This window comes from Pleurodeles waltl, chromosome 3_1 (assembly GCF_031143425.1).
Source record: "Pleurodeles waltl isolate 20211129_DDA chromosome 3_1, aPleWal1.hap1.20221129, whole genome shotgun sequence".
Taxonomy (NCBI): Eukaryota; Metazoa; Chordata; class Amphibia; order Caudata; family Salamandridae; genus Pleurodeles; species Pleurodeles waltl.
In genome coordinates this window covers 1,827,378,838-1,827,405,144 of record NC_090440.1, presented here as the reverse complement: position 1 = coordinate 1,827,405,144, position 26,307 = coordinate 1,827,378,838, and the positions used below count along the sequence as shown (strand labels likewise).

The 26,307-nt window shown below is 46.8% G+C and overlaps 1 protein-coding gene across 8 annotated transcripts in view; it reads right to left on the bottom strand.

Annotated features, from left to right (window-relative positions):
* Positions 1-26,307, bottom strand: part of STAT1 (signal transducer and activator of transcription 1) — a 533,280-nt gene that overhangs the window by 448,617 nt on the left and 58,356 nt on the right. For all 8 annotated transcript variants that reach the window (XM_069225879.1, XM_069225877.1, XM_069225884.1 and 5 more), the window contains one exon: positions 11,188-11,332. In XM_069225879.1, the coding sequence (XP_069081980.1) occupies positions 11,188-11,332 (145 nt within the window). The remainder of the gene's footprint in view (positions 1-11,187; positions 11,333-26,307) is intronic.

Sequence of the window (26,307 nt, the reverse complement as noted above, 5' to 3'; positions counted from 1 at the left end):
GTGGTGAGGGTGCCAATGGGAGGGGGTGGAGGAGGGTAAGTTAATAGCATCTGTAGAACAAAGCAAGGAGTTCCAATGTGAAAGTCTTTTTAATAGATTGGTAGAAGGCAAAGGAATAGGCACTGGGGTATGGAGACTCATTGTTTACATAGATAATGGAGGATAATCACAGTTACAGAGTGCTGTCCTGGAATGTAAACGGTCTGGGCAACAAGATTAAACTGGGGCTTGTAGCAACATATATAGACACAGGCCAGATGTGGTTTTCTTACAGGAGACTCACCTAAGCGGTTCCCGTTGCAGTTTTTTGGGTAAGGGAGCGTATACACTGCTCACACACGCAGGATTCACGGCTGGATCCCCAGGAGTGGCTATATTAGTGAGGAAAACACCCCCTTTCATAATAGATAGGACAATGAATGGCCTGAATGGTACATACGTAGCGGTCAAAGGTGGGGAAGGAAGGAAGTAACTTTGATAAGTGTTTACGCCCTGCCACGTCTCCAAATGCAGACATATACCAGCCTAGCGACATTTCTACTTGAGTCGCGTGCATCTTTTCACCTAATAGGGGGCGATTTTAATGATGTCATGAACCTAAGAAACATCGCTCCCACTGTCAGGTGCCGCCCACACGGGACACCTAATTGCCCGACTGGATGAGACCGCTGGGCAAAACTGACCTATGGCGCCATCACCACCCAGAGCTTAGACACTACTCATACTTCGCCGGTGCCCATAGAGTCTTTTCACGCTTAGACTACATATTGGCACCAGCTGGAGAGGTGGGCATTATAGAAGAGGCTGAGTACCTACCGAGCGGGCTGTCAGATCACTCTCTATTATGGCTGGTGATTGGAGCCAGAACATAGAGACGGAGGGATCACTGGAGACTGAATGCTTGGGAACTGAAGGACGAGCACGCAGCACACAAGATTACGAGTAGGGACCAAACTATACTTCAATGAAAATAAAGATTCAGTCACATCTGCTATCACACATTGGGAAGCGTATAAAACAGTACGCAGGGACAGGGCCCAGAACATAATAGCAAATAAGAGGAAATGGGCAGTGAGGGAAATAAGAGTCCATAAAGCAGCGGCTTCTCGACCTGGAAAGAGATCCTCAAGCAGATACAGACTCTCCACTCTCAGCATAGAATAATGCTTCTCTGCAAGGAATACCATGCACTGGCATGTGATGAGGTCAAAACACAAGTCCTAGCACTGCAGCATCACTTATATAACACAGGAGAAAAGGCAGGAAGATTATTAGCGTGGCTTGGGAGGCATGAATTACAGACGTGCGGGGTGACGGGGGAGAGCTACAACTCCGACCAAGAGACACCCAATGAATGTTGCTGTATTCCACAGAAAGCTTTATCTAGCGCGACCTTCTACAGATGAACTCCAAATCAGAACATATTTCGATAGAATAGTGATGCCCCACTTGTCGGAAGAAGATCATAACTCCCTTGAGTTAAAGTTTACATTCTCAGAAGTTAAGGCAGCCATAGCAAAGCTCCAATCAGAGAAAACACAAGGACCAAACAGCCTTCCCGATAAAACTCTTTAAAAGGAAAGCCAACATACTTAGTCCAGGGGGCGTGGCTTGAGCGGCAGCAATGGCGGACGCGTAAAAGCATCGTTCTGCGACGGCCTTAAAATCATCCTAGTATATTGACCCCGGGAGGACCCCATACGACGCCGAGAACACCAGGGCGACAAGCGCAACAGGGGAGGACAGGGAACGGCGCCCAAAAGCCAGAACAAAATAACCACAAGGGCTTTTTGACACAGCTGAAGTGCGGCCTGGAGGTGGGGCGCGGCCTGCTCTTGGATCGAGAAGCGGACCGCAAAGGAGCTGGGTGAGCGGGACGATCACAAGACGGCGCAAACTGCGTTCCGGTGGTATGTGGAAGTGGTAACGGTTTACTGTACGAGAAGCACGCTAGAAAGGACGCCCGACAAGAGGGGGACTTGCGGCTGAACAGGGGCAGCCCACTTGATGGTAGAGAGCAAGGCGCTGCCGGCGGTCGGCTGGCGGGGACCGCGCCCACAAGAGGAACCACTGTAACGAGGGCTAGGACACGGTGTAGTGCGAGCAGGTGACGTCAAGAGCGGAGACAACTGGCGGGTGAGGTGAGGAAGAGCCCGGGAGTGTGTGGCGGGGGAGGCCAGATGGGCCCCCCTGCGGACTGAGGGTCACCGCAGCAGCGCACTTTACGAGACACGGAGGTTGGGGTCCGTATCCAGACCCTGTGGGATGGCGCAGCAAAGACTCCAGTGAGGGGTAGGCGATAAAGACTCAGAAGAGGGGAGAGGCAACACACCTGATACTGACCAGTAGTCTACCGGATAGTGGGGGTGGGAGACTCGTCGCTGACCGGCGGGCCAGAAGGAGAACGGAAGGGTATATCTCCCCCCAATGCGCTGAGGTTAACGTCTGGGCCCGCGGCTTGGGCCGTGACAAGACGCAGCGGCGATTCCCAGTGTACATGGCTCCCACACGCGCTGAACCGCCTGAGAAGCACCCAGGAGCACAGTAGTAGCTACCCCTGTTGGCATTGGGGGGGGGGTGGGGAAGGAGGGCACCGGAGCCCGTGCGGCCGCATGACAACCAAAATCCATAAGAAAGGTCGGACGCTAGAGAAGGATTGCGCTCCTGAAAGGAGCACTTCAGACATGGCTGAAACAGTACCGCGAACTATACAAGTTACTCTGGATAAAATATTAGGGGCCATAGAGGAGTCTAAGACCACCGTCCAGAAAAAATCGGACAAGTGTCAGCGGAACTTGGACTACTACGTGCGGACCACCAGAAGCTGGCAGATAGGGTACAGTCCACGGAAACAGCGCTCACGGCACTGGCCCCGGCGCATCAAGAGATGCAGGCCACGAACACACAACTAATGGACCGCATGCAGAGGCTGGAACGTACGGCCGAGGACGCTGAAGGACGGAATCGCAGAAGTAACGTACGCATAATTGGCCTGCCGGAGGGAGCCGAGGGGACCGATGCGGTGGCCTACCTTGAAAACAGGATGCAGCGGGAAGTTGCCCCGGGCCTGCTCACCCCGTTCTTCGCTTTGGAAAGGGCTCACCGAGTGCCGGCCAAACCGGCGGCACCGGGAAGACCCCCATGAACAATAGTAGCCAAACTACTGCATTACAGAGATACGGACATTCTGCTACAGAAGGCCAGAGAGGACGGGCCCTTTAGGGTGGACAATGGAGCAGTTAACATATTTCCGGACTTCACTGCCGAGGTTCAGTCCCAGCGAGCGTCATATATGGCAGTGAAACGAGCCATGAGAGAGGCAGGAGTGCAATACTCACTTTTATTCCTGGCACGATTAAGAGTGATGCAGGAGGGCTGTGGCACGTTCTTTCAGACACCGGAGGAGGCTTGGGAGTGGCTAGAGGCAAACAATGTGGGGGGGAGGCTCCAAGACTCCGCTGCGGGCACATCGTGAACAACAGCGCAGGAAAGCGAGAAAGCGTCGGGCTAGGTCCCGCCCGAGAATCCAGCCCACACCGGAACAGAGGGACCATGACAAACGATCGGCCTTCGAGGCAGCAGCATCAATGTGGCGAGAGAGGGAGACTGAGGAAGCCAGCGGAGAGGAATCAGACCACCGAACACACTCTATGGACTTGGACTCTCGTCAATCGGACGAAGCCCCGAAAATGACCCCGCGGGCAGCAGATGATCTATAAACGGGGGAAATGAAGGCAACCCCTGGGGTTCCATCTTGGGTAAGGGCCTATATGCGAACACAGCTCTCCTGCCCTGACTCTCGACCAGGAACTGCTGCATGGCGTGAACTCCACCTGACTCAGTCTTACTGTTTTGTTTGATATATGTATTCTGGGCAGCTGCCAGTTGCGGCACTGCCCCGGGGAGAGGGAGTTGGGACACAATGTTTTTGTTACAACAGTTGCAAAGGGAATTACATACATATGCATTTATGTTACAGACACATGTGGGAAGGCGGGCGAGTGCGCAAACCAAAGGTCTCTGGGAATGGATGGCGGGCCTGATACCCCCAAATCGCACATGGGGATGGAATGTAAATTAATGACTTGGAATATCCAGGGATGGGCACCCCAGCCAAGCGTCATAAGATTTTGTCTTATTTAAAGAGGAGGGGGATCCACATAGTGCTACGCCAAGAAACACACCTAACTGCTGGGGAGGTAGATAAACTGAGGCGGAGGTGGAGGGGGCAGCTCTTTGCCACCGCGCACTCAGCGTATGCGAGAGGGGCCTTGATCTGGGTTGGAGCCGGGGTTCCGTTTGAGCCCCTAGACATAGAGCTGGACCCCGACGGCAGATACGTCACAATGGAGGGCAGATTGTACAGGAAACCAATAATGTTAAGTTGTATATATGCACCTAATCAGGCACAGACCGTATTTTGGCAGGCCCTTTCTGGGCGCATGGCTCGGAACCCTATTGATCGCCTGGTGGTGGGGGGAGACTTTAACTTTGTGCTGGACACTGGGTTGGATTGTTCCCTCCCCCCGGCGGGCGCGGAGGCACATGCTATGGCAGAGATTCTTCGCGACTGGGCGCGGCACTGGGGTCTGGAGGATATTTGGCGGCTTCACCACCCGCAAACTAGAGACTTCTCCTACTATTCGGGAATGCACCACTTACACACCAGAATTGACCGTGTGATGAGTTCGGGGCCTGTCGTTGACGAGATGACCTGTTCGGAGTACTTGGGCCGTACGTTGTCCGACCACAGCCCATTACTCATCACCTGGTGGGTGTGGGGAGAGCGATCACCCATCCCCGCATGGAGGCTACAACCGAGGGCTCTAGAAGACTCAGTATATAGGGAGGGGCTAAGGGCTCACCTGGTTGACCACATCAGAATTAATAGAAACTCTGTGGGCTCGCCTGGACTGGAGTGGGAGGCCCTCAAATTGGTGACGAGAGGACACTGTATGGCCCAAATGATAGGAATCAGGCGAACTCTTACTAAAGAACTGACCCAGAGGGAGTGGGACATACATGATAGGGAGATTAAACAGGGGACAGACCCAGAGGCAAACTGAGAGTTTTGTAGGGCTAGAGAATTGTATAACCAGACATTAGAGATGCTGAGATGCCATTATTTTCGGAGATACAAGGCCACGGTACAGGCGGAGGAGGGCAGAGCGGGCAGGCTACTAGCGCGGTTGGTGCGCCCTGATGGGGGTGGCACCCTGGTGACAAGCGTGCGGGTGGTGACGGGGGAACAAGTGTACACACCTGGGATAAACGAGGCGTTCAAATTGTACTACATGTCCCTATACAAAAGCCCGGGTGGTGACCTTTCGCAATCGCTGGAGGGCTACTTGGACTCTCTCCCTTTGACCGTTCTCGGGGCGGAGGACAGCGGCCTACTGGGAGGACCAATTACCTTAGACGAGGTGAAAACGGCTATCATTCAACTGGCGCCCGGTAAAACGCCGGGTACAGACGGACTCCCTATGGAGTATTATAAAGTGTATTGGGACATTCTGCCACCACTGCTCGTTGAATTATACACTGAGGCCTTTGAGAGGGGCACGTTACCTGAGTCATTGCGTGAGGCGTTAGTGGTTCCACTACCTAAGACCAAATCCCCAGGGGCGTCTCTGATGGATTTTCGTCCCCTGTCCATGCTCAACAGCGATTTTAAAATATTGAGTAAAGCACTGGCTAATAGGCTACTATTGTATATCCCGCACCTTATTCACGCGGACCAGAACGGATTTGTGCCCGAGCGCAGCACCTCCTTAAACCTGAGACGTCTCTTTGCGTTACTACACCACCCGAGCGCGAAGCAGGACTCTAAGGCATTGCTCCTGTTGGTTGACCTGGAAAAGGCATTCGACTCAGTGAGATGGGATTACCTTAGTAAAGTGATGGAACGGATGGGCCTGGGAGTGAAATGGGTAAGATGGGTTGAACTGCTCTACCACTGCCCCAAGGCCAGGGTGCGAGTGGGAGTGGTGGAGTCAGACTCATCCCCAAATAGGCCAAGGCACCAGGCAGGGTTGCCCGCTTCCGCCCCTACTGTTTGCGATCGCAATTGAGCCATTAGCAGCACAATTCCGGAAAGAGGGACAGGGTAAGGGGGTAATAATGGGACGGGAGGAACACATAATCTTGCTTTAAGCGGATGACCTACTGATCTACCTCAGAAATGGGGAGACCGGGTTACAATGGGCACTGTCGATACTGGAACAGTTTGGAGATTGGTCGGGTCTCAAAATTAACAGGAGGAAGACGTACGCATTTCTGATGTCTGGGGGGCGCTGAGCGCACACCTGCATACCCGGACGATATTCCGTGGGCACCCCGCTCCTTCAGATATCTGGGCATCCAGGTATTCCACGACCTGGATGACCTACGTGAAGGAAACCTGGGAACCGCGCTTCACTCCTTGAGGTCGTCGGTGATGTTTTGCCGTTCACTGCGGCTTCCTATGATGGCCCGAGTAGCCTTGTCAAAAATGGTCATACTACTGCAGCTCCTATACTACTTTACTAATCTGCCTGTGATAGTCCCGAAGGGCTGGTTTAGAGAACTGAATGGTCTACTGAGTGGACTGCTCTGGGTACGGGGGGCGCCAGCGAACGTCATTATCCATTCTGTGCCGTCCAACATTGGAGGGGGGATTGGCGGTCCCAGATTTTGAATTGTACTATATGTCCTGCCAACTCCAGTGGATCGTGCGTTGTGCGAGATGTTGCAAAATCGCCTCATAGCGGGGTTGCTGGGAGCCGGTGACCCCCCCCCCCCCCCCATAAGATCCGGATTACTGAGGATGGCAATTATCTGCTGGAAAAAGTGCCTCAAATGTTCTGAAGTAGCGGTACCCTACTCCCCCAAAATTCCGCTGACAGCCATACGGATAGGAGCACCAGCCTGCACTTTCAATGCAAACCAGATGAGGGCTTGGACACAGGCCGGTGTGTTGAAGCTGGGGGACCTCTTCAATGAGGGGGTTTTACGCACCTTTACGGAGTTACTAGACAAAGACGGAGTGTCTGGGGGACAATTTCTAACGTAATGGATGTTAACACCAGCTGTTAGGAAATGATGGCCCACGATAAATGCAGAACCAGAGACACATGCCATACTCCACTTACTAATAACGGGAGGGAGGGATAGACGGCTGGTCATCAAACTTTACAAGGCCCTCATCAACTCCACAGTTCGTCCCTTGCGGATGCTGAGGACGAAGTGGGAAGAGCTAGGGGGCAGGGAATTGACAGACACAGAGTGGCAGAGGGTGCTGGCGCACCCCTGGATGGTATCTAGGAACACGAGGTTTAGATATTTGCAATACAACTACGTCCACAGAACGTATCTTACCCCCCACAGAATATGGGTGATTTACGGGGGAGAGCCTAAGGACTGCCCCAGGTGTAGGGCAGTGGACCCGGACTTTGGGCACATGGTCTGGGAATGTCCTAGTATACAGACGTGCTGGATTGAGGTGTTAGAGGATATGGGGAAGGCCTTGGGGATACAAATGGAGCCTGCATGACCGCCCATCTTCCAGGACGGTGGGAGGTAGATTTCTGGAATTAGCACTGGTACTGTTCAGACACCGCATCGCACTGACCTGGAAGTCTCAGACTGGCCCACGAGTGGAAGACTGGAGGAACGATGTCTCAAAATGGGCACAAGCCGAACAGCAGGCGCTACAGGGAGAGGAGGCGAGGGGGATGCGGATGAGACCTATAGCTCCACTGTGGTCGGAAATATTAGAGGCCTGGGAGGCCCGAAGGCAAGGGTCAGAGGGGATACTAGATGGTGGAACAGCAATGAGGACAGCGGAGGAGGACTAAGGAAATGGGAGACTGGGAGTGAGGAAGGGCAAACAAGAGGAGGACCACGAGGAGGGAGCTGTGGACCTTGCCCCTCCCTCTTGGGTCGATATCTAACCATAAGAAGGGTGAGGAGCGCTATCATGCACAGAGCAGAGGACGGCCGGGATGGGGGGCGGGCTGGGCCCTGGGTACAAAGTGAAGTAAAGGGAAGATCTACCACCCGGTGGGGAGGGGGGGGGGGGGGTAATGGGGGCGACCCTAATACCGGAGTGAACACAAAACCGCAGAAAGACCCGACCCCCGAGTACCACGAGACAAAATAACCCGTGCATAGTTGATTGCATTTGTTGTTGTTTTATTTTTTTTATGTTTTTCTAATTGTGCAACAGTTTATCCAATTCCTAGTCCATAGGATCTACCTTGCCTTTTAACATCTGGCTGTTTGTAATGAGGACTGTGCAACTGTAAAGATGGCTGTTATAATGTTATGGATAAAACAATAATAAAAGTTTTAAAAAAACAAAAACAAAAAACATACTTAGTCCATATCTCCTCTCCCTATTTCAGGAGGTTAAAGAAGTGGGCATTCTCCTGAGAGACCTCCGCAGAGCAACAATAGTCGTGATCCCCAAGGCCAGAAAGCCTCCCCAGAATGCAATTCATACCGTTCAATCTCTATTTTAATTGTTGAGACCAAAATCCTGGCAACAATACTGGCCATAAGATTGGTGGCTGTCATTAATTCCTTAATTCACCAGGACCAATCGGGCTTCATGCCCAAGAGGTCGACAAGGCTCAACCTCTGCAGATTACAAACCTCCCTAGCGGCTGACCGGGTGAATGGGAAAATGTCTGCTAAGGGGTACAAATGAGGGGTTTCCCCTTTCACCTTTCATCTTTGTTGTTCGCTCTCGCATTAGAGCCACTGGCATGTGTTATCCACTCCCATCCGGGCAAACCGGGCTTCCGTAAATATGAAGGGCAAGGGGGACAATGAGCGGATTTCGCTATATGCAAATGATATCCTCTTGTATGTCACCCACCCGGGGGAAACACAGTCCCAGATCCTTAACACATTTGAAGAGTATGATAGGCACTCGGGATACAGGATTAACTGGTCCAAATCAAGCCCCTACCGAGTGGGAGGCAATTTGGGGCAGCTTGAGCTGCCAGGTGATCTGAAAGTGGAGAGAGAGGGATTCACATATCTGGGGATATACGTGACATTAGACCAGGGGCGTAGGTTGGAAAGGAATGGGTTGAGAGTCCTGAAGTAGTTTCACAATGATGTAGAAAGATGGGGCAAATCTGCCCTTAACGCTGTTCGATAAAGCGACAATGTATAAAATGATAACCCTGCCAAAACTGTTATATTCCCTTCAAAATACACATGTGAGAATATCAGAAGAACTCTTCAGTAAGACAGAGAGAGGGGTCCGATAGCTGATGTGGCATACTGCTGGACAGCACATCTTGTTGCCATTAATGACTGGGAACATATGCCAGGTGATCACCCCACATATACCCTGGAGAGGAATCAGTTTGGCAACAACTCACATCTTCACTACGTATACGGGGGAAAGGGTTACAGAATCTGTTACTGCCTACCCAATTAATAGAGGCCTGGAAAAATGCAAAACGAAAAATAGGCTGGTGTAGGAATTTAACATGGGAAACCCCATTGTGAAATTAGGTGACCTGATAGGGGACGGGAACCTTAAGAAATTTGAGACCCTACAGAGGGAATTTCGCCTTAACACAACACAACGTTAAAAGTACATACAGATGACATATGCCTGGCAAGTTGAGAAAATAAATATAACTCTGAGATCTCTATGAGTACGCTCCCCTGGAAGGGAGACTGTTAGTGGGCCATATACCAGAGAAAGCGATCTCTTTGATATATAACACACTGAATAATAACATGCCTGATAAATTAAGAAAACCGAGAGATAAATTGGAGGGGGAGCTGGGACCCATGGATTATAGAGATTAGGAGGGCACTCTAATGTATCCACACGAACTGGCCATAGAAATCCAAATACGGTTGATACAATTAAAAACATTACAAAGAGTATATTTTGAATAGGAAAGACTACACAGAATGGGGAGGGCCTCAGCACCGTCCTGTATAAGATGCAGGGCACAAAGGGGGGATTTCCTACACACACTTTGATCCTGTCCCTGTATTCAAACCTACTGGAGTGTTGTAATGAAAGAACTTGGATAAATAATAGAGGTAGAACTCCCAGCAGACCCATGGTACATATTGCTAGGCATACCTTTGGAGATTGACAAAGCATGCCATAAGCTCCTTTTCAGTCCTTTGGGATTAGTGGTGGCCAAGAGGGATGTGGCAAAACATTGGTGTGCTCCCGAGATACCTACCTTGAGGGAATGGAGGACGGGGATGGACTTTTACATGTTGGCAGAAAAAGTAACGTACAAAGCCAGAGGCTGCCCAAGGAAATTCCTGAAGATTTGGGGACCCTGGAGGACATATTACGGCCTACAGGAGCTAGGAGAGGGCAGCAGTGGGTGCTCCCCAGGGTACTCGTGATAGGAAGTTGTGGACCCTTGGGTGTGACCCCTCCTGAAATGAGAAATCCCCGATTACATAAGCACTGTGCTGTGTATTAATGTCAGACATTGTAATGTTACTTTGCTACCTTGCTGCGGCTGCTTTGAATGAACCCCATTTGGGCATGTTGTTATGTTTGATTCAAATGCTAATTAAAAATAAAATAAAAATATTTACTAAAAAAATATACAGCACTAATTCTATAGTTACCTATACAGTATACACCTACCTTTTGATCTAGTAGTAGGTGATATCCTTGAGTCTAAATTTTGGCAGGACAATGTTAAAAATGTGATAAAGTGGCGAGACACCAAGTAAAATACAACTAAGTGCAACTGGCTAAGTTTCAGCATTTCACGTTTTGTGTAGGCCAGAGAGAGCATAGAAAGCAACAAGCATTGGCAAAGTCAATAGGTGTGGCCTTGGCAAGCTGGCCTGATGAAAAATTTACTTCGTATTATTCATTTCAAGAACGCCACAAAAATAAAAAGAAAACAAAAGAACGCATGGTGAATCCATTTCCTTCCAATAAATAATAATTAACTTCAAAATAATTTAGAAATCACATATAATTTCAATAGAACAGTATGGGTGCTTCACTGTGGGAAGATGTACTTTGAACAGGTACAGAAACATTTTTTATATAATTAAAGGCATATCACAAGAAGATATGAGGAACAACGATCTGGTCCAGGGTATGACTGGTATAACCTGCAACAGGTACTTCAATGTTAAGGAGCTGAGCTAATGAAAAGGAGTTAAATGTGTGTATGGTTACATGCTGCTTACCTGAAGATTGCGCTTGCTTTTCCTGATGTTGTGCTGGAGTAAGAAGTTGCTTTCCAGGGCAAACCGACTGTACTGATCATCCAACTGGGATAGGAGGTTGACAAATAATATTGTAGCCAAAGACACATTTCCAGCTGCATGATCCCTTAAAAATTAGATTTGGTGTTTAGAGATCTGTAGTTTAAAAAAAAGTTAACAATATAAAAAACATCACTCTTGAGAAGTAATGTATGAAGGGGATTAGACAGAACCCTTTCACGTTCATAATGGACCCAGACACTCACTATTAAATGGTTAGACCCAACATTCGAAGCACAAGATGATTTTAGTGATGCAATTAAGTTGTAACTTAAAATATGTATTTTTCATGTTAAACCACCCTCAAGACTTAACAAATTAGCAATGAGGTAGTGAAAGAACCTACAGAAAGATGCATGAAAACTCTGTAGGCATACTGAAGCTGAAGCTGAGGGAGAGAAAACCTTAAAGGTGAATAAAAAGTGCCTACAGAATAAGGAGTACTCTGAGGGTGTCCCAAATCAAACAGAGTGCCAGGTGGCATTGGTATGTACTGCTGGGCAGGATTTTCAAATGGTTAAAGCTGGGCATTGGACATTGTCTTGTGTAGACAAATGTGTAGAACATGTAGTAGCTGCTCACTGATATGGACTAGTGTGCAGGGCAGTGCTGTGGAAAGAGAGCAAAAGAGGCCAAAATGTTGGGGAGAGCAAGAGTTCACTCTGAAGAAGCAAAGATGGTCAACTTTGGAAGGGCGGTAACAGTATACCATTTTGCCGGCTATGTGCTGAAAAAAACAGGTGAGGGTCGCATTGTGAGGCTGATGGGTTCCCTGGATGAGGCAACCTTATTCGTCTTGGAAAGGGAATCAAAAGGTATGCTCTTCCTTGTTAGATATCTCAAGGACAGCCTACACTGCTTGTGCCTCTCACAAGCTTCCTCTGGGACATTTCCCCCTCTGCTTTCAGGAGTTTTACTAACGGTGATGGGAAGCAGTGGTGGTTTGAGGTGGTGCACTGAACATCCCTATTATCTCTTCACAAGGCATTCATGAGCTTAACACTGCAACAGTGATACAGTGCCTGAAGAGATTGTGTGTCATTGGCAGCATGTGCAGTCCATGGCATGGGGAAGGACCAGTGGTGTGGAGAAAACAATGATAGTGCCAGGAGTGAGGCACTCCTAAGGTGCCTCGCCTGGCGTTTTTTGACTGGTGCATTGGTTCCCTCTGGCACCATCACCGGTCAGGTGGGTAAGTTCGAGATGAACTGCCTCCTGGAGTCCCTTGCAGTATGCCTTGATTGCTATGGAAAGAAAGGCACTGGTAAGCTTACTCACCTTTCATTTTATTGGGTCCAGTCATGTTAGGTTTGCTGCAGAGGAGGGCTGTAAGATTATGGGATATCAGAACTTTTATAAGCTGCCCTGAATTGAAGCTTGACACCACCCCGCTCAAACTATTTGATCAGTTCACGGATAAGAATGAGAATATGTCTGTGAATCGTAAGTGACAACATGTAATTTAAATGGGGGTACTTCTCATTTTCCCAGTCTAGAACTTTCCCTATCAAGAAACATGGAGTTTCTATCAGCATAGGACATCAGCATTTATGGAATCCAGAAGAGCAGTATGTTACCTGATGGCACTGCGTACATAACCCCGCTGAGCAATATACCCAGACACTTTACATGTTTTGCTACAGACATAAACAGACATCATTTTCGTGAATGTTAGACAAACAGCCATAGACAAAACTCTGCTTATGCCCCAATTGATTCTGTAGCCAAAAAAAGGGAAGAATGCTAAGAGCAGTTGCAGCAAGGCACTAGAACTATAAAAAGTTTAATATACTGTCCACACATACCATTAGCTTATTTTCATCAGCAAAGGTAAAGTATCCTTAAATGTCTTGTATTTTTTCATTAGTGGGGACATTGGAATCCGGCAGAAATATGAAGAGGAGGGGCAACAGGGGAAACCCTGGCAAATGGCCAGGAGGAACTAGTATGGCCACTTGAACGGGCGCAAGTAAGCGGAGCTATGATAGACCGCATGTGCAGAGCCCTCCTCTAGGCTCTATATAAAAAACAAGGGGCTAGATGTATCAACAAACCATTTTGCGATTCTCTAATAGCGATTTTTAAGAAATCGCTATTTCTGAATCGCAAAATGGTATGAATCATATTTGCAATTCGGTAAAAGGGATTTCTTAAAAATCGCTAATGCTCCTACCGAATCACAAACTGCGACACCGGACCCATTCTCACCTATATTTGCGGATTTTTTGCATTTCCCAAATTGCAAATTCCTATCTGGAATTCGCAAATTTGGGAAATGCAAAACCCAGGGTGCTGGGAGCCTAAGGCCCCTTCTGCTGCACCCCAAGAATCTTTTAAGGACATGTAAGGTGTGATGAAGCAGAAAATGAAGGTTTTGATTTATTAACGCATAAACGTAGTGCTGAACTAATCATGTGTGACATTAACCGAATTAATAAAGATTGTACGGGGACAAAATGTGCCCTCAGAATAGTTTGCCATCATTTATACGCGTGCTTTATATAACGTGGTGTATTAGAATTGCACTAATCCGACATAATCATAAACGTGTGCTACGATTTGCTTATTTGAAATGCCTTAGCTTAGCATTACTTTAGCGGAGGCTTTGGCCTAGTTGCCTGGTCTCACGGTTTAGATGTTCGTATTTTTCCACTGTGCTATTAAACGTGTATTTCTGCTTGAAGCTGTACTTTTCCACAGAGACTGCTCGCATGCTTATCTTAAAGTTGGTGCCAGCATGGCATATTTTCTCTTAAATTCAAGGTCGGCTTGCAGGTGCGGACAATGGAGCCTCTGAGAGTAAGCTAATCGAGAAACAATGTTGCAACTTGTGTACCCATCTCCAAGGATAATGTATGCTTAAGTAAAAGCTTGAGAACTGTCGTTTTTGATTGGTCAATTTGAAGCTAACCTATGAACCCTCCAATGGAGACCCTACTGGACTTGAACTGTTGTCTATAAAACCCAGGTGCACGAGAGGAAAGCTCTCTCTATCTTCGGACATCCCGCCATTTTGACTTCGTAGCTACTATGACCCATTTTGCTGCGACGCCATTTTGAGAGACTTTGATGCTTTCTCTAGTCGAGAGAAAGAGACTTTAATGATTCTTGCCCTAGAGACTTTAACTTTGATTTGCCCCTTTGCATGAAGTAGTAGCCTTACTTTGCCGCCGTGAGGCAATTGCCCCGTTCACCCCTGCCCCTTTGTCCCGTTCTATGCTGATCGAGAAACGATACCTGTGAGACGAAGACTTCATTGATTGCTGATTGGAATTGGTAATTATGAAAGGAAATTGTAAAATTGCATTGTGTTTCTTTTAGGTAACCAACTGCTGATTTTGATAAGGACCCTAGCTAGGAGTTTTCCTAAATTGATGTTGCTAAATCGTTTTTGCATGAAGTCCCACATGCTGATGCTAATTTGAGGTTAGATGAGGATTCCATATGTCGCACGATGCAATTTGAGATCTTGTTATGCTGACTAAATGTACGCAATTAGCCCATTACAGATTATCGTATTAGTGATTTGCATTGCTATTATCGAGTGCCTTGTGATTCAAATGCTACATAGATTACACTTGTTTCGACGATATGGACAGCTATTAATGTTCATTTATGTTTATCATTTGGTGTTGAGACACATCTATATCGTGCTAGCTTTGTTAATATAGGGAAATAAATTCACTAACTTTGCAATAAACTGGTGTGGTTATTCCTGGCTGAAAGGTCAGGGTTCGCCGAAATGTATTCTGGATTAATTGTTAAGTGTTATGTTGTTCAAGGTGTTGCTTATGTTCGTTATTGATTATCGATAAGAGGTGCTTGATCAATTAAGAGTACAGAGAGTTCCCACTTAGTCAAAAGATTCATCGACCTAAAGAGCGTCCGAACGCAGGTAAATTGTTACCACGTTCTGCTCTATCAGTAGATGGTAGCAGAGGATGGTTACGTCTTTTGGGACCCTGTACCATTAGAGTACATGGTGTTGGATTAACGGTTACGCATTTTGAGGCCTCATTCGAGAAGTTGAATTAGATTTTCTTGGATAAAACTGATTGACAAGATGATGATGGGCTAGGTCCACCGCGACTTTCCCGGGATCTCGAAGCTTGCGAATGGAGAGAAAGGAGATGTGGAAACAGCGTTGGCGGTACTAGTGATGGTATGAGTGAAGTTAGGGTTTTGCGCTTGCACAGCTTATTGCCGCAGGGTGTGTGAAAAGGTTGCGAGGGTTTTCTTTTAAGGATAGCGGAGGTGCGACTCCGAGTGTAGAAGTAGAGAAGTCGTCGAACTTCATAGAGTTAGCGGAGGTGCGGCTCCGAGTGTGAGAGTAGGGAAGTCGTCGAACTTCATGTGCGTCTGGCGCTTGTGCATAAAAAGGTCCACGTGGTTGTTGTTGTTGAGACGGGCCCTGCGAGGTCAAGAGACTCCGGAGTATGTTGATCCATGTTGTGGTCTGGGCGGTTTAGTAGGTTGATCGGGCGTGGTCAACGAGTGGGTACGTGTGTTAGGGAGTGATAGGAACTTCGACTTCGGGCTTTGACGAGATTCTAAGTGCACTAGAACAGATCATTGACAAGTTGAGAGTAGGTCTGCGGGTCAGATTTGCTTGCGAATGTGGGGGCTGAGAAAGACGGAATAGCGGCCGAGGCTGGTGAAAGAGATCGAATAGTGGCCAAGGTTAGTGAAAGGTCCCTAAGGTCCTGAAGCGATTATGTTACCCTTCCTGTAGTAAACCGACAGATCTGTTTTAGTTTTTGGTAGCTCGCGATACATGCAAAAAGTTGTTACGGGAGGAACTGAGTGAAGGAGGATTAGCCGCGAGGCTTTGTCAGCCGCAGTGTGTGTGAGTGTGACGTCACTAAGAGCCGCGCTGGGATAGGTTGGTTGGAAAGAAGGGTCGCGCACAGATTGGACGCAGTCCGTGGCACTCGATTGGAAGGGGAAAGGCAGGTGAAGAGTATTCCGGGAATTAAAGTCACCTATTGATTACAAATTTTGTGGAATAACAGTAACCTATTGATTATAAACTTTGTGAATTAAAAGACGAGAAAATGAAATTCCTTAAAGCATTTAGGAGTGCGATGAAGGGGGAGACTTACATTAAAGCGAGCGTAGGAGAGGAAACGCCGCCCGAGGGTACACCAGCTTACATTGTAATGGAGGAAAAAGGGGTAGCTCCGTGCCTTTGGCTAAAACAATGGCACAAGTGGACAGAGAAACATGGGAGCGTAGCATTCCCGATACATGGGACATTCAATATAAGGGTCCTAGAGAATTTGAGATTCACGATGTATGACATGAAAGTACCTCCAAGGCCAGCACAGTTTGAGGCTCTAGCAATATGGGAACTCATGGCTAGGCAGCAACAGAAAAACAAGTTTGAAACAAGGATGAGGAAGGTAGAAAAGACACTAGCGGATGCTAGGTGGGATAATGCGCAGAAGGTGTGGAGGTCAGATGTATTGCAGGGAATAAAATTGTTCCCCGCAATTACTAAAGATGAAGAGGAGACAGGTAAGAAAGCTACCTGTAAGACAGACAGGAAGTGTTCCAAGGACAGAGAGGACGAGGAAAAGTTGAGAAAAGAAGAGGAGCTAGAGGATGAGGAATTGATAATGGAGTTGCTGAACGACCGTCCACCACCTTATGCAGAGAATGGACAAGGTCCAAGTACCAGTTCTGCCCCTCCGGCATCGGTACAGAACGGGGAAACGCAGAATACAGGAGTTCCATCGGGATCTAAGGATCCGAGCTTACTGCTCACTCCACAGATACCGCAGATCAGGAGAATGTATCCAGATGTGCCCGTGTTGAAACCAGCAGAACACTATCAGCCGCAGATGTCAGGGTACTACAGCAGTGATAACAGTGGAGGAATGATTCTAGATCCAACCGTAAGGGGCGTACAGAATGGTTACAACCCAACAATGGCACAGGCTGAATCAACTCAGTTTATGATGCCTCAAAAGCAGATGCAGGGAGGAAGTGTTCATGCTCAAATCACGGGGAGTCAGATGGGCATGCCGGCAATGATGGCCCATAATATGGGGATGAACATGCCTCAGAATATGGGAAATGGACAAAATCCAGATGCGATATCACTGCCCATTACTGTAGGTCCAGTGGTACCTTTGTATAGTCAGCCTAACTTAGGTATGAGCAGTCAGGGACAAATGCTGCAGAATGGGACAGAAAGAAGGTGCATAGAAAACACTCCAGGGATAACCCCGATAGTGGCTCAGCCAACTGGGTCTGGGTCCTTGATGGAGTTTAGTCCCGTATGCGCTCCATCAACACTGGTGAGGTCGAGCCCCCCACGGATAATACCTTTAACATCGAATACTGAAAAGTTGCCACAACCATCGATGGCAGTCGATATGAATGCTACACTGATGGGGGTAAATGCGCAACAGCTGACACAGTGGTTCAACAGTCTAAATTCAACACAAAGTTCAGACAGTTTGAAAGGAGACGATTACTTGAGCAGGATGAGGCTGAACATGGAAGCACAAGAATTGGTGGAAGGGAATATGGGTGTGAACAGGTTAGAGTCCTACACGGAAGAGGAGTTGAGGTATCTATGTCCAAAGATCACGAAAGAGGTAAACAAGGTACATAAAAGTTTGCAGGAAGTAGCAGACAGGAACGGGATTGACATAGGCAAGACAAAACACTTGAGCAGGAGCTATAGATTGGATTTTGGGACCACAGATTTTGAACACATGAGATCAGCAGGCATGAAGGCACACCTTAAGGAATTGTTGCAGAGTGCCCAAGTGTGGAGGTGTTTAGACAAGTGGGAAAGCAGATGGGTAAAGAGGAAGGATAAGAGGAGGGACAGTGTTACAGAACACAATGAGAAAAGACCGCAGAGCAGCGAGACCGTAACCATGTTACCAATGAGGGAGACGGCAGGAGGAAAGTTAGTGCATGTACCATGGCACAGGAGTGATATTCAGTCTTTTACGAATGATTTTCCCAAACTGAGGGAGAAGCCGATCGAATGGTATCAACAGACTGATAGGTTTGTGAAGCTTGCCAAATGTCTCTGGGAAGACCTGAACACTCTATTTGAGATTGTGGTTCCGGCGGATTTGTGGGAGGATTGCAAAAGAGCTGTAGGTTGGCCGACAAGTGAACCAGAGAGAGACAGAGAGACGGGTGCACCATCACCTATGGTGATGTGTCTGTACTATAAGGTGATTGAACATTTGAAGACGAAGGTTGCCGCCAAAAATGTGGATTGGCAGAAAATTGATCGAAGTGCCCAAGAGGCTAAAGAATCGATTCATAGTTACTATGAGAGGTTGTTGAAGGCGTTCAAGAATTACAGTGGCACAGAAGCAATCGAGGCGAAAGATATGCTTCATTTTGTGGTCAGATTTGTGGAAGGGCTGAGACCAGATATAAGTCAGATGATAAAATCGCATTTGATCTGCTGGCAGTCGAAACCGATTGATGAAGTCTTGACTTATGCGAAATACTGTAGCGACGAAATTGAGGTGAAACAGAAAAAGAGAAGGTGATGATGATGCAGCTTAAAGCGGCTCAGACAGGCTTACAAGGTCTGCAAGGACTGCAAGGGTTGCCAGGGATGCAAGGGTTCCAACAGCAGGTACCGCAACAGCAGCCGCAGTTGCAGGGAGGCATGGTGTTTCAGCAACAGCAGCCGCAGTTGCAAGGAAACATGGCGTTTCAGCCACAGGGCAGAGGCAGAGGCAGAGGAGGTTTTGTGAATAATGGTCCGGATTTGAACACTGTTGTGACAGGTGTGCAGGCAATGAAGAAAGTGATGCCGTGTCACGCGTGCGGAAACGTAGGTCATTGGAAACGCGAGTGCCCATTGGTGGTGCAGGAAGGTGCAGGTGTAGGTGTAGGTGTTGGTCAGCAAAACAATGATGTCAATGCATTTCAGACAATGAGAGGACCGAAAATGAGAGGTCTAAACCCAAATTTTCAGACCATGAATCAATTGCAGGGATTACAACCTATGCAGCCGCAGCAGATGCAGATGCCCCGTGTGCAGATGACGCAAATGCAGCCGATGCAACAGCAGTTACCTTTGGTACCTAATCAGCAAATGCAAATACCTTTGGCACCAATGAGTCAGCAGCAAATGATGGTTCCTCCACAGGTAACGGGTCAGGTAATGAGCACAAATGGCACAGTACAACAGTTCCCATTACACAGTGAGAGTGGAATAAACAATGTATGGGAGAGTGAAAGCTCAGAAGAGGAAGGAGATTGTGTGCTTGCGGCATCCCTAGAAGTTGATCAAAAGGGTCCGTACGTAGAAGGAAGAGTAATGGGTCATCGTGTTTCATTCTTGGTTGACACGGGAGCCACACGTTCAACTGTTAAGAGCAGTGAAGTACCAAATTTGCCACTCTCAGGGAGAACAGTTCAAGTGGTGGGAGTAGCAAACAGGCATCTGACGAACCCAATAACAGATCCGATACCAGTCAACATTGGTAACTATCAAGGGGTACATCAGTTTGTGGTGTGTGACTCAAGCCCGATAGCACTGCTAGGAAGAGACCTATTGTGTAAATTGGGTTGCTCGATCATGTGTTCAAACGAAGGAATAACAATAGAGACGAGCAATGATGGGGAAGACGAGGACAGTGTAGAGGGGGATGAGATAGAAACAGTTGACGAAGAGTATCCTCTGATTTGTCTTTTACCAATGATAACTGAAGAAGAACTACGGGAAACAGTCGGAGAGAAAGTGTGGGACATGACAGGGAAAGAGGTGGGATTGATGAAAGGAGTAGAACCAGTAAAAGTGATGGTAAAGCCCAATGCGATCTTTCCCCAGACCCCACAATACCACATGCCACAAGATACCCTCATGAAAGTTGCCCAACTTATTGACGAATTCGTGAAGCAGGGAGTACTGAAAGAAGTATTAAGCAGCCCATGTAATTCACCGATAATGGGACTAATAAAGCCAAGTGGGAAAGTCCGACTTGTACAGGATTTGAGGAAAATAAATGACATCATAATAAAGTGCTGCCCTGTCGTACCGAATCCAGCTGTGATAATGTTTCAGATCCCTTGCGAAGCTGAGTGGTTCTCAGTCATCGATTTGTCACAAGCATTCTTTTCTGTGCCTCTTCATGAGGACAGCCAATTCCTCTTTTGTTTCAAATTTCTAGACAGAGTGTACAGTTGGTGCCGAATTCCTCAGGGGTTTTCTGAGTCACCGTCGATATTCAATCAGGTTCTAAAGAAGGATTTGGAAGAGTTGGAGTTGCCATTCGAGTCAACCCTAGTACAGTACATTGATGACTTACTGGTTGCATCGAAGACAGAAAGTGGCTGCACAGCCGATACCATTGCTCTGTTGAACCATTTGGGAGGGAATGGACACAAGGCGTCTCCTTCCAAACTGCAGTTCTGTCAGAAGAAGGTGAAATACTTGGGTCACCAGATAGAGAAAGGGTCACGGAAAATAATGAAGGAAAGAATTACAAGTGTACTTCAAATGAGTCCACCAAAAACAAGGAAGGAGGTGAGGAAGTTTTTGGGAATGGTGGGATACTGTCGCCAGTGGATTCCCAACTTCTCGTCTCTAGCAAAGCCTTTACTGAAATTGACCCAGAAGGATGCCTTGGATCAGATCGAACTGAAAGGGGATGAGATGGATGCTTTTGTTGAATTAAAGGAGTGCATGTGCAGGGCTCCAGCTTTAGGTATGCCTGATTACACGAAGCCTTTCACATTGTTTTGTCATGAACGTGATGCATGTTCTTTGTCTGTCTTGACTCAAGCCCATGGTGGTGTAAACAGACCAGTAGCATATTTTTCAGCTACTTTGGATCCGGTTGCAGCAGCACTCCCAGGGTGTTTGCCCGCCGTAGCAGCAGTTGGTATCAGCCTCACTCAGAGTGAAGGAATAGTGATGGGACAGCCAGTAACAGTCATGGTCCCTCACTCAGTTGAGATACTTTTGACCCGCTCCCGAACGCAGCACATGACTGGAGCAAGACTCACAAGGTATGAAACGACTATTCTGGGCTCACCGAATGTGCAGCTGAAAAGGTGCACTACGTTGAATCCAGCTACCTTGCTTCCTGGAGAACATGCTGAAATTGAGAACGCTGAAGACGTCGAGCATGACTGCCTTCAGGTGACTGAATTTTGCACAAAACCCCGACCGGACATCAAGGACACAAAACTTGATGAAAATGACCAAATTCTTTTTGTGGATGGTTCATGTCTAAGAGATGGGGTGGGAATTTTGAAAGCAGGATACGCTGTATGTACTGTAACAGGGGTCTTGGAAGCGGGATGGCTCCAAGGAGTCTATTCTGCACAAGTAGCAGAACTTGTAGCCCTTACTAGAGCATGTCAATTGTCTGCATTGATGAAAGTCACCATTTACACTGATAGCCAATACGGGTTTGGGATTGTGCATGACTTTGGACAACTGTGGTCACAGAGAGGTTTCCTGACTTCTTCAGGATCCCCAGTGAAAAATGGGGAGAGAATAAGGGAGTTGTTACATGCCATTCAAGTGCCAGCTGAAGTTGCAGTGGTAAAGTGCAGTGCTCACACGAAAGGACAGGACTATGTGTCTCTGGGAAACGCCTATGCAGATCAAGTCGCAAGATTTTGTGCCTTGAACTGTATATTGTTAAGGGATGATTGGAATACAATAAGTGAACCAGAACTCGAACCAGCTGAAGCCTTTGCCTTGAAGGTCGTAGATACAATAGAAGAACTAAAAGCACTACAGAATAATGTCAGGGAGGATGAAAGAGATTCCTGGATTAAATCACAATGTATAAAGAGACAAGACGAGCTATGGGTTTCACATGAGGGAAAATTTGTTCTGCCAAATGGTCTCTTATCACAGCTTGCGCGGTTCTATCATGGGCAAGCTCACCTAGGGAGAGATGCCATGATAAGATTGTTCAAAACTGATTGGTTTAACCCCAGATTTCTCCAAGCTGCGGAAGCAGTTTGCCATCGATGTGTCACTTGCCAACAGATGAACCCAGGAAAGGGAACAGGTGTGAACGCGAGCCACATTGGTAGGGCAAGCGGTCCTTTTAGTCGTATGCAGATGGACTTCATTGAGATGCCTGTGCATGGAGGTTTGAGATATGTGTTGGTGATTGTGTGCATTTTTAGTCATTGGATTGAGGCATACCCCACACGTAGAAATGACAGTCTTACAGTTGCCAAGCTATTATTGAGGGAGTTAATACCACGTTTCGGATTCCCGATCTCTTTAGAATCAGATAGGGGAAGTCACTTCAACAACGAGGTGATGAAGTTACTTTGCGAAGCACTGAACATTGAGCAAAAGCTGCACTGTAGCTATCGCCCTGAAGCATCAGGACTGGTGGAGCAGATGAATGGTACGCTGAAATCGAGAATGGCAAAAATATGTGCATCAACAAATTTGAAATGGCCTGACGCATTGCCCTTAGTGCTAATGTCAATGAGAAACACTCCTGATAGAAAAACTGGATTGTCTCCGCACGAAATTCTCATGGGCAGGGCTATGAGACTTCCTGCAGTTCCCGCAAACATGCTTTTGAATATTACAGATGATATGGTGTTAGACTACTGCAAAGGTCTGGCTGATGTGGTTCGCTCTTTCTCTCACCAGGTGGAGGCGACCACCTTGTCACCGATCCAAGGTCCAGGACACGCACTGAAAGCAGGTGACTGGGTCGTGATAAAGAAGCACGTGAGGAAGTCGTGTCTGGAACCCCGTTGGAAAGGTCCTTTCCAAGTGATCCTGACGACAACTACCGCTGTGAAGTGCGCGGGGGTTCCCAACTGGATTCACGCCAGTCATACAAAGAAGGTGTTGTGTCCCACAGATGAGGAAGTTGAAGCGCTGAAACTACCAGTGCCTGATAAAACGGTGCCGAGGGCTGAGACAGAACAAAAGCGAACTGAAAGCGAACAAGCAACAGCAGGAGAAAAAGAGATATTATTGGAGAACGAAGAGTCCGACTCACTTGGGGAAGACCAAGGAGAAAGTTCAGACAGCGACGACGAAGCTGCAGGTGACAAAGAACCTGAGGCAGCTGAGGGTAGCAAAAAGCCTGAAGCAGCTGAAGGTGACAAGGAACCTGAAGCAGCTGAAAGAGATACGGAGCCTGAAGAAAGTAACGGTGACGAAGGGCTCGAAGAGAGTGAGAAGGCAGGAGAGCCTGAGCAGAAGGGGGCTTTCCCAGAAACAGACGATACAGAAAAAGAGAAGGAAAACGTGACTGATTCCCCTGAAGGTGGGGACAAAGAAGAGCGGAACGAAAGAGCTCAAACATCTACAGAAAGGATCGCAGGTCCATCAAACGGACATGGTGCAAAAAGAAGACTAAGTATCTCACCGATAAAAGAAAAGGGTAAAGAAGGTTTGAACGAAGGAGGAAGGCCGAAAGTGAAAGAGAAAAGAAAGGAAGTGACCGTCGTGGAACAATCGTCAAGTGAAGAAAAGGACTTGGCGAAGGAGGAGAGTGCCAGCGAAGCAGAATCAAAGAGAGAAGCAAAATTGAAAAGGAAAAGGATACCAAACAAGAGGTATTCCGGTCCTGAATGGGCATATGCAGTCAATGATGATTGGACTGATGAATTTGTATCTCTAAGCATCGAGGAAGAAGAAGAGATACCAATAGAAAAGAAAAGTTTCATAGACTCTGTTGATTGAAACGGTAGTAAATGGCATTGCTTGCTGCAATCTAACGTGAGATAAACAACCAGCTGAGACATTGCTAAACCGAATAGAGACAAATGCTGCTAACCGAAAAGTGACTGGCCTTTTAAAGAAGACGGTGTGAAGATTGTGCTCGTTCAAGCTTTGTAACTGAATTGCTAAGTAGTTTCATTTATAAGTGCTTCTAGCTCTCTGATTCTATACAGATCATGCCTGGGTACGCTATGCAAAACAATAGAAAGAAGTATTGTAAATACGTGTGTATAGGCTTAGTACTAACATGTGTACTAATAATAATGGCAATTGTGTTTGGAATGCATGGAAAGGGTGAGAATGAGACTATTGCTGCTTCTACTATTGTTCCTGTTACTGTCACTGAACTAACACCATTGAAAAGGCTAGCAATGGATGAGAGGCTCTTGCATGATAAGAAAGAGCTTTCGTATAACGTTTTCTATCGCTTACTAACAGAGTATGTTGAGACTATGGATGCGAAAGATTGTTATGTGTGTACTCAGATACCGACATCAGTAAAGGAAGGGGTGACTTATCACCACATGCCTCTTACATACGGGATTACATGTAGTATAGTAATGTCTAGGTTTTATGGTCAAGCTAACATACAGTATTTTTTTTCAAATTATGATGTTACCTTTGCTTATGTTCCTATAATAGCACAGCTAAGCGAGACTGCAAAATATTGGGATTACAAAATTATGAGGGACTTTTTCGAGCCAATGCAACCTTTTGAAACGGCTCATGCTCATAGGGAGAACCTTACTTGCTCCGTCTCTGCTGTAGAAATAAGCTTTTTAGATCGCACAGATGATAGAAGGGCTCAAATGAAAGCGAAATTAGAAAAAGAGCTGCATAAGAGAACTTCAGTAGATAATTATGACTTTGCTGCTATAAAGACACAAGGAAAAATCGCTTTGGATGCTTGGCATGTAGGGAAGTTTTGTATATATCGAGGTGAATCTTACTATGACAATATTTTTGTAGGAGCGAGTGAATGCAAACATACGTTTATTTTTAAGGCCAAATGGACATTCATGATGGACGGACTTGACCCTGTCATTCCAGGGGTGTATTACATTTGTGGGCATAATGCCTATTATCGTCTTCCAAAGGGATGGTGGGGAAGATGTTATTTGGGTATAGTGTTTCCAAAAGTTTATCAACTGGATGACATATCGATGATTAAAAAGACACCTGGATCCCATCGTATCCAGAAAAGAGAGACCGCAGCTGCTGTGGTAGGTGATATATTTGGAGCCATGATTCCTTCATTGGGAGTTGTGCTGAATTCCATCAAAATAAGAAAGTTGTCTACTATAGTGGATAACATGCTGACAAAGTTTTCAGGTGCTATAATCCTGATGGATGCTGAACTTGCAGCGGAAAGAGCTATGACTCTTCAAAACAGGCTTGCTTTAGACATTCTTTTAGCAAAGGATGGAGGCGTTTGCAAAATGATTGGTGCACGTCACTGCTGCACCTATATACCTGATAATAGTGTGAAGATTAAATTGCTTGCTAATCTAACAAAAGAAAGTGCAGATTTGAAAGAACTGAAAGAACCCGGAGTGTGGGAGAAGGTTGGAAAGGGACTTGCTTCAGTGGGACATTGGATTGGGGGAATTTGGAATGGAATATTATTGAAAATAATAGAAGGGATATTAATAGTGATAATTTGTGTATTTGGAATTTGGGGAATAAAAAGGGGAATAATAATGATTATGGAGAGAATTAAAAGAAGAAAGGAGGAGAAAATAATGAAGAGAATGGCAGAAGAATACAAAGAGCAAACTAGGGGAACTAAAAGGAAAAGGGAGCTGACAGAATTTTAATGGGATAAAAATTTGTGGGCTAAATTTGTGTGATGACAAGTAGTCATCAGAGGAGGGATTGATGAAGCAGAAAATGAAGGTTTTGATTTATTAACGCATAAACGTAGTGCTGAACTAATCATGTGTGACATTAACCGAATTAATAAAGATTGTACGGGGACAAAATGTGCCCTCAGAATAGTTTGCCATCATTTATACGCGTGCTTTATATAACGTGGTGTATTAGAATTGCACTAATCCGACATAATCATAAACGTGTGCTACGATTTGCTTATTTGAAATGCCTTAGCTTAGCATTACTTTAGCGGAGGCTTTGGCCTAGTTGCCTGGTCTCACGGTTTAGATGTTCGTATTTTTCCACTGTGCTATTAAACGTGTATTTCTGCTTGAAGCTGTACTTTTCCACAGAGACTGCTTGCATGCTTATCTTAAAGTTGGTGCCAGCATGGCATATTTTCTCTTAAATTCAAGGTCGGCTTGCAGGTGCGGACAATGGAGCCTCTGAGAGTAAGC